At 32.9% G+C, this 12,545-nt stretch overlaps 1 protein-coding gene across 1 annotated transcript in view; it reads right to left on the bottom strand.

Annotated features, from left to right (window-relative positions):
• The window catches only part of LOC149788618 (uncharacterized), a 152,524-nt gene that overhangs the window by 79,882 nt on the left and 60,097 nt on the right, over positions 1 to 12,545 (bottom strand). The window contains exon 5 of the mRNA XM_089974700.1: positions 6,263 to 6,448. Within this exon, the coding sequence (XP_089830826.1) occupies positions 6,263 to 6,448 (186 nt within the window). The remainder of the gene's footprint in view (positions 1 to 6,262; positions 6,449 to 12,545) is intronic.

A 12,545-nucleotide genomic window follows, 5' to 3' on the forward strand; every position in this document is an offset into this window, starting at 1 on the left:
TCCAATCTTCCTGTGTTTGCCATGCCTTGTGCCACAGTCAGTCTTGGCTCATACTCAAGTCCTGTACAGCATTCCAATCTTCCTGTGTTTGCAATGCCTTGTGCCACATTCAGTCTTGGCTCATACTCAAGCCCTGTACAGCATTCCACATTGACTATATTGGATCAAGGATGTGCAGGTAATATTTACAAACTGATCTGTACAAAGTCAACCTATGATCAAGTATTCATCTTAGTAATAGCCTGTACAATTGAAGTATGACCTTCTGATCTGCTCCCCAATCTGTGTTTGTCATGACTCAAATTAAATCCAAGGCCTTTTGACATTAGGCTCTGAACTATCTATTATGCAAAAGAAAAGTTAGTTTATGGTAAAATACAGGCCCTAAAAAATTTGCTCTTCTCCACAACAGGAATAATACAACCATTAAGTTATAGCTTTGGATCATTGCGAATATGATGCAATTGGCAGAAATGCATACAGTGTACAGTTTTGATACAGAGAATTTAAACCCATTTTCATCTGCCCATTTCTGAACTTTTTATGCTCATCTTTAGTTGATATTCAATAATACGCATATTCTAAAAGTGGTCAACACATAATGATCAGGCAATTCCTGGACTAAGGCATTTCGTATTTTAATTTTGAACAGGGTGACTAACAATACGCTGCCCTGAAGTACATTCATTTCCTGAGGATAGTTCTCAGAAAACCTTAACCATAAAATTTATATCTTTCTAAGTTGTCGAGATAAAGTTAGGTAGGGGCCCCTAAGACCTAGGTTGAATAAGTCATTTATTATGCCATACTTCAAGCTCTCTGAGCTGAATAAGTCATTCATTATGCCATATTTCAAGCTCTCTGAGCTGAATAAGTCATTCATTATGCCATACTTCAAGCTCTCTGAGTTAAATGTCATTCACTATACCATACTTCAAGCTCTCTGAGTTGAACGTCATTCACTATACCATACTTCAAGCTCTCTGAGTTGAATGTCATTCACTATACCATACTTCAAGCTCTCTGAGTTGAATAAGTCATTCACTATACCATACCTCAAGCTCTCTGAGTTGAATGTCATTCACTATACCATAATTCAAGCTCTCTGAGTTGAATAAGTCATTCACTATACCATACCTCAAGCTCTCTGAGTTGAATGTCATTCACTATACCATACTTCAAGCTCTCTGAGTTGAATAAGTCATTCACTATACCATACCTCAAGCTCTCTGAGTTGAATGTCATTCACTATACCATAATTCAAGCTCTCTGAGTTGAATAAGTCATTCACTATACCATACCTCAAGCTCTCTGAGTTGAATGTCATTCACTATACCATACTTCAAGCTCTCTGAGTTGAATAAGTCATTCACTATACCATACCTCAAGCTCTCAGAATTGAATGTCATTCACTATACCATACTTCAAGCTCTCTGAGTTGAAAAAGTCATTCACTATACCATACTTTAAGCTCTCTGTGTTGAATAAAACTGCAACTACATGTTCTTCCTTTATGAAAGTTTTACTAGTAAATGCTTAGAGTCTGACAAGGTGGTCTATTGGTCTAACAAGGTGGTCTATTGTGCTTCTCCACCATTTGAATCCACCTTTAACATCAGATAATATGTTGCTGAACTCGAGATATAAGAACATGACCATTCTATATTTTACAATTACAGCTTGCTAATGCTATGGGACAAGAGCTGGTAAGTTCAGTTTGGCCAGTTTGGTCCTTTCTGGGTTTGTGTACAAGTATCACTGTTGCTCCTAACCAAAACTGGAGGAAATTGCCAGTTTTCTAAATGTTACTGAAAATCTTTAGCAGTGTAAAGCCTGTGACAGGTAAGTGTGGTTAAGTCTTTGACAGGTAAGTATGGTTAAGTCTGTGACAGGTAAGTATGGTTAAGTCTGTGACAGGTAAGTGTGGTTAAGTCTGTGACAGGTAAGTGTGGTTAAGTCCTGTCGTAAAGTCTGTGATAGGTAAGTGTGGTTAAGTCTGTGATAGGTAAGTGTGGTTAAGTCTGACAAATAAGTGTGATCAAGTCTGTGACAAGTGTGGTTAAGTGTGTGACAAGTAAGTGTGGTTAAGTCTGTGACAAGTCAGTGTGGTTAAGACTGTGATGGGTATATGTGGTGAAGTCTGTGACAGGTAAGTGTGGTTAAGTCTGTGACAGGTAAGTGTTGTGAAGTCTGTGACAAGTAAGTGTAGTGAAGTTTGTGACAGGTAAGTGTGGTTAAGTCTGTGACAGGTAAGTGTTTCAAAAGTTAATAGTGGACACCATCTGGTCCTGCTGAAGTGTCATAAACTCAAACAAGAGCCCTGCATCTTTCTGAGAGTTAAACATTTATTGTAATCTGCTGTATAAGCAGATCTGACATTGAGAAAACCTTTTCCTTCTAGTTTTTTTAAATAACAGAAATTTTCAGAACAATGCCTTAGCGAAGAGTGCTTTGCAGTATAGTTGAGTTTTCTGTGACCACTTCATCAGATTTCTTGCTTGAAACAGCTTTTATTTTTGTCAATATTTAATTTAATGGAGAAGAGTGAGTGTAGCCTGGAGACACAGGATCTACATGTCTTCCTCTTGCTCTCTCTCTCATGGTATGACAAGCTTTAGCTTGGTGTATATTGTAATTTTTCATTGCCTGATCTTTGCATGCATCATCAAATCAGTTTTTAGTACTGTATCCCCAGCATCCTCCTGGAATATGATGTAAATCTGAATACTGGATTACTACATTGTCCAAATGATTACAAAGGTATTTCAACGTTTTTCAATCTGTCTTGTTCAATTTTCATCTTTTCCCAAACACTTGAGGTCTGCAAATATTACTTCTTAAAAAACTGGAATGTGGTCACGGTGACATAGGTCATCACCAATTTCCCATACACTATGGAATGTGCTTTTGGCAAGAGCAATACCATTCTGGACTAAAAGCTTCAAACCTGATGTTTCTAGATGAATTGTCAGTGTAAAATAAATATGCAAATTTGCTATTTATTTACAACGCCTTAAAGAGGTAGATCAATATCAACAGTTAATTAATGCATAGATGTGAATCTATTTGATTACACAAATTGCACTTGTAAAAAAAAGAAAAAAATACGTACAAGAAACCAATATTGCATGTGCAAGCAAATACATTTTAAAGTCTATAGATCAGACTGTAAGTAAGAGCAGACCACACAGGCTCTCTCATGAACGGAATACATAAATATTTTAGTCTTCTGTGTGGTTACATTTATTGCAATAGTTTGTACTTATCTCTTTGCAATAGTTTGTACTTGTGTCTTTGCAATAGTTTGTACTTGCATCTTTGCAATAGTTTGTAATTGTGTCTTTGCAGTAGTTTGTACTTGTGTCTTTGCAGTAGTTTATACTTGTGTCTTTGCAGTAGTTTGTACTTATATCTTTGCAATAGTTTGTACTTGTGCCTTTGCAATAGTCTGTACTTGCATCTTTGCAATAGTTTGTACTTGTGTCTTTGCAATAGTTTGTACTTATATCTTTGCAATAGTTTGTACTTACATCTTTGCAGTAGTTTGTACTTGCATCTTTGCAACAGTTTGTACTTGCATCTTTGCAATAGTTTGTACTTGCATCTTTGCAGTAGTTTGTACTTGCATCTTTGCAATAATTTGTACTTGCATCTTTGCAGCAGTTTGTACTTGCATCTTTGCAGTAGTTTGTACTTGTGTCTTTGCAGTAGTTTGTACTTGTGTCTTTGCAATAGTTTGTACTTGCATCTTTGCAATAGTTTGTACTTGTGTCTTTGCAATAGTTTGTACTTGCATCTTTGCAATAGTTTGTACTTGTGTCTTTGCAGTAGTCTGTAGTTTTATTCACAGTATTTCCTATAGATATGCAGATATCTTAGAGATAAAGAAATGAACCTCTTTACAAAGGATGTTCTTTTGTACAAGTCCTTTATAAACAAATGACATAACATTTTTCTGTACAAGTCCTTTGCAAACAAATGACATGACATTCTTCGTTACAAGTTCTTTACCAAAAATTGATGTTTTATATGCAAGTCCTTTATAAATGAATGACATTCTTCTGTACAAATGAGTCCTTTCAATAATACAACTTTCTTATGTACAAACAAGTCCTACAAACAAATGATATTGCAAAACATTGCATGCTTTAAAAAAAAAGAAACAAACCAATAACAAACAAACAAAAATAAAAAAATGTGTCTTAAGCATAAAGGTGTTCCTGCTACACGGTATAACTGATGAAAACAAGTTCAATATTTTCAAGATTAAAACCTATATCGCACAGAGTCCATAACTCAAACGAAACCTTGAAAAGACGGAAATGAACTTTGACCTAGAACTTCCTGACTGTAAGCCCATCATCAAATACGATTTAAATCCAAGTAGCATCTTCTGTGTCGTGATTTGTGTAAAATTTTGCCTACATGGTTTCAAAAAAAGTATGTCAGAACATTCCAAAATGTACAAAAAATATTGCTCTCTTGTGTGAAATCTACATATGCATAAAAAATTGGTCAACATTAAGTAGTTTTTGTGTCAATCTAATGAGCTTCCCAGGATGGACAACCAACTGTTTGTTAAGACTGATGGGCAGAACAGGTTCCCCCGGATGTGGTAAATTAAACAAGAGATACATACTGGCCTGATATCACCAACCTGGTTTACATTACAGTTGACTATTTCATTAATCTGACTATTTTAGTATTGCAGGAACATAACGAATTTTACCAAATTTAATCATAATCCCAATATAGATTAAAGATGTGAATACATAATATACATCCATCAAGAATGTCAAAGGTTATTAACATTTTACTAAATTTACTCACATGAGTAGATCCTTACTAGAAAGTTGACATAGCTGTTCTTTTTCTTTTAGTATCATTATTCCACAATAAATTCTAATGTAAACATATAAGAGTTTTGTTGGGTTTATTTTGGTCCATTTCCAGGAATGCAGTAATACTGCATAGTATTATGCTCAAATATTAATATTTTTAAAAGTTTAATTATTTGAAAAATGTGAGTTACTCGACATGATTTTAGTAAGTAGTTCCATATTTGATTAAAATGATGACGGGACATAATGCTATTGAAATTATTGTTGAACAGACATTTTTTTATATATCCCGAACAGTTATTCATGGATGAGGGACATAAAACACATGCAAAGACATAAAACTATAAATACCTTCAAAGTTGGAATATTAATTGGCATCAAATATGGTGCAGAGGGTGAGTGGTCCTGTACTGTGTAAAGCAATGATGCAGAGGGTGAGTGGTCCTGTACTGTGTAAAGCAATGATGCAGAGGGTGAGAGGTCCTGTACTGTGTAAAGCAATGGTGCAGAGGGTGAGTGGTCCTGTACTGTGTAAAGCAATGGTGCAGAGGGTGAGTGGTCCTGTTCTGTGTAAAGCAATGGTGCAGAGGGTGAGTGGTCCTGTACTGTGTAAAGCAATGATATGTTGCCCAAAATCTTATTCCCATTTCAAATCAAAATAATGACAAGATAAAACTTTGTCTGGGTGTCTAATCACTGTCCCTCCAACCTTGGTATCTGAGTGAGCTTTACAAGCAGTGAAGTTCTCAAATGTCCAGTTAGATTGAAAACCAACAAAGTCTTCATCATTGCCAATATCTGACTTAAACAAACCAATTAATTAGGTATCATTTGTTAAATTTATTTCCATGCTCACAATCCCCACTTCCTAAAATATCAATTACCCCACATACATTTTCTATATTTTCATCCAAATCAACACCCACACCACTTGCCTCTTCAGTAACTATACAGCGTATTTAACAACTCTAGTAGAAATCATGTCATAGAGCAGTCAAGATGTTCAGATACCTTGCCTTGCTCATTATCAAACCTCTCCAAGACCTTAATGACAGAAACCCACATTCCAAATCTTGTCAAAATCAGACATGAGATATGACCACCAGTGTGGTATCAAGCTCAGTCAATCAGATGTAAGATCACATTGTTAGTATGCAATGACTTCACACATTAATATACATACCTGTCTGTGATCATGAAAATGTAAGCCGATACTCCATGTTTGATAAAATTGAGACCAAAAATAGGCCACCACCTCTACCGAACCAAATGCAAGATCATTTCAGTAATATGTGATAATTTTACTTGTTATCTAACTCACCTGCAATATACATGATATAATGAAATATTCTAAGTTTAATCAAAATCAGATCAGGAATGTATGGCTTCCAGGTGAGGTAAAAATGGAAACATGAACTTACCTTTAGGGCATCATCTTCCTTTCTGTTCATGACCTCAAGGATAAGGGCTGCAATGACATTGAAACCCTGGCAGTAACCCACATGCTTGTTCCATCGAGCATATGCCAAAAGGACTCTCTTCAAAAGTGCCCTCTCTTCCTCGTTGTCCTGCCCACTGAAGCCACTACAGCCTGTACGGTGCAAGTCCTGTGAATTGGGTACATATATATTGTCAATGTTTATGTGTGACATGAATGTCAATATTTATATGGCATGAATGTCAATGTTTATATGGCACCAATGTCAATGTTTATATATGGCATCAATGTCAATGTGTATATGGTATAAATTTCAATGTCTATATGGCATCAATATAATGTTTATATGGCATCAATATAATGTTTATATGGCATTAACGTCATTGTTTATAAGACATCAATATAATGTTTATATGGCATCAATATACACTTTATATGGCATCAATAGAATGTTTATATGGCATTAACGTCATTGTTTATAAGACATCAATATAATGTTTATATGGCATCAATATACACTTTATATGGCATCAATATAATGTTTATATGGCATCAATATACACTTTATATGGCATCAATAGAATGTTTATATGGCATCAATATAATCTTTATATGGCATTAATGTTATTGTTTATTTGGCATCAATGTCAATGTTCCTATAACATCAATGTCCATGTTTGCCAATTTGGATACAAGTTGGCACAAGTTACAGCAAATACCATTTGAAAATAATTCTGTGTGCAAAACACAATTATAGCATGTCCTACACAATTGTGCCACATGAATGCCTTAAATACTGATTTGAGTTGAAGGAATTTTACAAATCCAAGGAAGTTCAAGTACATTCAATGGATTAAATACAACAAATAACATAAACTCTAACAAGGTTTAAAACCAACCCCTTACTATGTAATTTAAATTTGTTATTGACTCTAGTATGGAATATAATATTTCAATTTGTTATTGGCTCTAATACTGAATATATTTCAATTTGTTATTGACTCTAATATGGAATATAATATTTCAATTTGTTATTGACTCTAATATGGAATATATTTCAATTTGTTATTGACTCTAATATGGAATATAATATTTAAATTTGTTATTGACTCTAAAATGGAATATAATATTTAAATGTGTTATTGATTCTAAATTGGAATATAATATTTCAATTTGTTATTGACTCTAATATGGAATATACTATTTAAATTTGTTATTGACTCTAACATGGAATATAATATTTAAATTTGTTATTTACTCTAATATGGAAAATAATATTTAAATTTGTTATTTACTCTAATATGGAATATAACATTTAAATTTGTTATTGACTCTAATATGGAACATAATATTTAAATTTGTTATTTACTCTAATATGGAACATAATATTTAAATTTGTTATTGACTCTAATATGGAATATAATATTTAAATTTGTTATTGACTCTAATATGGAACATAATATTTAAATTTGTTATTTATTCTAATATGGAATATAATATTTAAATTTGTTATTGATTCTAGTATGGAATATAATTTGCAATGAACTTATCATGATCCAAGTCTCATCAGTGCCTCAGTAAATGGATTTCACATCTACTAGCTTTAAAAGCACTGTAATTATACAAATTACAATACCAAACTCAACTTCCCTTCCAATAATTTACAGATTACAATACCAAACTCAACTTCCCTTCCAATAATATACAGAAGAAAATCACCTTCACGTCCATGAATATACAGATTACCATAACAAAATCAACTTCCCTTCCAAAAATATACAAATTACAATACCAAAATCAACTTCCCTTCCATGAATATACATCAACTTCCCTTCCATGAATATACAAAATTACAATACCAAAAGCACTGTGATTACCATAACAAACTCAACTTCCCTTCTATGAATATACAGATTACCATAACAAAATCAACTTCCCTTCCATGAATATACAGATTACCATAACAAAATCAACTTCCCTTCCAGGAATATACAGATTACCATAACAAACTCAACTTCCCTTCCAGGAATATACAGATTACCATAACAAACTCAACTTCCCTTCCAGGAATATACAAATTACCATAACAAAATTAACTTCCCTTCCATGAATATACATATTACCATAACAAAATCAACTTTCTTTCCATGAATATACAGATTACCATAACAAAATCAACCTCCCTTCCATGAATATACAGATTACCATAATAAAATCAACTTCCCTTCCATGAATATACAGATTACCATAACAAACTCAACTTCCCTTCCATGAATATACAGATTACCATAGCAAACTCAACTTCCCTTCCAGGAATATACAGATTACCATAACAAAATCAACTTCCCTTCCAAGAATGTCCAGATTACCATAACAAAATCAACTTCCCTTCCATGAATATAGAGACTACCATAAGAAAATCAACTTCCCTTCCATGAATATACAGATTACCATAACAAAATCAACTTTCTTTCCATGAATATACAGATTACCATAAAAAACTCAACTTCCCTTCTATGAATATAGAGATTACCATAACAAAACCAACTTCCCTTCTATGAATATACAGATTACCATAACAAAATCAACTTTCTTTCCATGAATATACAGACTACCATAACAAACTCAACTTCCCTTCCATGAATATACAGATTACCATAGCAAACTCAACTTCCCTTCCATGAATATACAGATTACCATAACAAAATCAACTTTCTTTCCGTGAATATACAGATTACCATAACAAAATCAACTTTCTTTCCGTGAATATACAGATTACCTAACAAAATCAACTTCTCTTCCATGAATATATAGATTACCATAACAAACTCAACTTCCCTTCCATGAATATACAAATTACCATAACAAAATCAACTTCACTTCCATAAATATACAGATTACCATAACAAAATCCCCTTCCCTTCCATAAATATACAGATTACCATAACAAAATCACAATCCCTTCCATGAATATACAGATTACCATAACAAAATCAACTTCACTTACATGAATATACAGATTACCATAACAAAATCAACTTCCCTTCCAGGAATATACAGATTATCATAACAAACTCAACTTCCCTTCCAGGAATATACAGATTACCATAACAAACTCAACTTCCCTTCCACGAATATACAGATTACCATAACAAAATTAACTTCCCTTCCATGAATATACATATTACCATAAAAAATCAACTTTCTTTCCATGAATATACAGATTACCATAACAAAATCAACTTCCTTCCATGAATATACAGATTACCATAACAAAATCAACTTCCCTTCCATGAATATACAGATTACCATAACAAAATCAACTTCACTTCCATAAATATACAGATTACCATAACAAAATCAACTTCACTTCCATAAATATACAGATTACCATAACAAAATCAACTTCCCTTCCATGAATATACAGATTACCATAAAAAAATCACATTCCCTTCCATGAATATACAGATTACCATAACAAAATCACATTCCCTTCCATGAATATACAGATTACCATAACAAAATCCCCTTCCCTTCCATGAATATACAGATTACCATAACAAACTCAACTTCCCTTCCATGAATATACAGATTACCATAACAAAATCAACTTCACTTCCATAAATATACAGATTACCATAACAAAATCAACTTCACTTCCATAAATATACAGATTACCATAACAAAATCACATTCCCTTCCATGAATATACAGATTACCATAACAAAATCACATTCCCTTCCATGAATGTACAGATTACCATAACAAAATCACATTCCCTTCCATGAATATACAGATTACAATAACAAACTCAACTTCCCTTCCATGAATATACAGATTACCATAACAAAATCAACTTCCCTTCCATGAATATACAGATTACCATAATAAACTCAACTTCCCTTCCATGAATATACAGATTACCATAACAAAATCAACTTCCCTTCCATAAATATACAGATTACCATAACAAAATCAACTTCACTTCCATAAATATACAGATTACCATAACAAACTCAACTTCCCTTCCATGAATATACAGATTACCATAACAAAATCAACTTCCCTTCCATGAATATACAGATTACAATAACAAACTCAACTTCCCTTCCAGGAATATACAGATTACCATAACAAAATCACATTCCCTTCCATGAATATACAGATTACAATAACAAACTCAACTTCCCTTCCAGGAATATACAGATTACCATAACAAAATCACATTCCCTTCCATGAATATACAGATTACCATAACAAAATCACATTCACTTCCATGAATATACAGATTACAATAACAAACTCAACTTCCCTTCCATGAATATACAGATTACCATAACAAAATCACATTCCCTTCCATGAATATACAGATTACCATAACAAAATCAACTTCCCTTCCATGAATATAAAGATTACAATAACAAACTCAACTTTCTTTCCATGAATATACAGATTACCATAACAAAATCAACTTCCCTTCCATGAATATACAGATTACCATAACAAACTCAACTTCCCTTCCATGAATATAGATTACCATAACAAAATCAACTTCACTTCCATAAATATACAGATTACCATAACAAAATCAACTTCCCTTCCATAAATATACAGATTACCATAACAAAATCCCCTTCCCTTCCATGAATGTACAGATTACCATAACAAAATCACATTCCCTTCCATGAATATACAGATTACCATAACAAAATCACATTCCCTTCCATGAATATACAGATTACAATAACAAACTCAAATTCCCTTCCATGAATATACAGATTACCATAACAAAATCAACTTCCCTTCCATGAATATACAGATTACCATAACAAACTCAACTTCCCTTCCATGAATATACAGATTACCATAACAAAATCAACTTCACTTCCATAAATATACAGATTACCATAACAAACTCAACTTCCCTTCCATGAATATACAGATTACCATAACAAAATCCCCTTCCCTTCCATGAATATACAGATTACCATAACAAAATCAACTTCCCTTCCATGAATATACAGATTACCATAACAAAATCACATCCACTTCCATGAATATACAGATTACCATAACAAAATCAACTTAGATAAATATATAGAATACCAAGCAAAATCAACTTCACTTAAATGAATATACAGTTTGCCATAACAAAATCAACTACCCTCCATGAATATACAGATTACCATAACAAAATGTGTGTATGTGTGTGTGTGATTTGGATTTTTAATGTAGCTTTAACAATTTTACAGTCATATCGCTACAATGTCTGCAGTGTGACAGTTTATAGTGACATCTAGCACTGGGGCATCATGTTGCAGACATGTAGCATGATGTCCCACCCAGTCAAATTATCCAGACACAAGGTCGACCAGTCCTAACATGACTTCTTAACTTCCATGATAATAAAAAATTACTATAACAAAATCAATTTCCCTTCCCTGAATATACAGATTACCTACAAACTCAACTTCCATACCATGAATCAACAAATTACCATACCAAAATCACCTTCACTTCTACGAATATACAGATTACCATAAAAAATCACCTTCCCTTCCCTGAATATACAGATTACCATAACAAAATCAACTTCCCTTCCATAAATATACAGATTACTATAACAAAATCACCTTCCCTTCCATGAATATACAGATTACCATAACAAAATCAACTTTCTTTCCATGAATATACAGATTACCATAACAAAATCAACTTTCTTTCCATGAATATACAGATTACCATAACAAAATCAACTTCACTTCCATGAATATACAGATTACCATAACAAAATCAACTTCCTTTCCATGAATATACAGATTACCATAACAAAATCAACCTTCTTTCCATGAATATACAGATTACCATAACAAAATCAACTTTCTTTCCATGAATATACAGATTACCATAAAAAACTCAACTTCCCTTCTATGAATATAGAGATTACCATAACAAAACCAACTTCCCTTCTATGAATATACAGATTACCATAACAAAATCAACTTTCTTTCCATGAATATACAGACTACCATAACAAACTCAACTTCCCTTCCATGAATATACAGATTACCATAGCAAACTCAACTTCCCTTCCATGAATATACAGATTACCATAACAAAATCAACTTTCTTTCCGTGAATATACAGATTACCATAACAAAATCAACTTTCTTTCCGTGAATATACAGATTACCTAACAAAATCAACTTCTCTTCCATGAATATATAGATTACCATAACAAACTCAACTTCCCTTCCATGAATATA

The sequence above is a fragment of the Sinohyriopsis cumingii genome, chromosome 11 (genome assembly GCF_028554795.1).
Source record: "Sinohyriopsis cumingii isolate HCF-2022 chromosome 11, ASM2855479v2, whole genome shotgun sequence".
NCBI lineage: Eukaryota > Metazoa > Mollusca > Bivalvia > Unionida > Unionidae > Sinohyriopsis > Sinohyriopsis cumingii.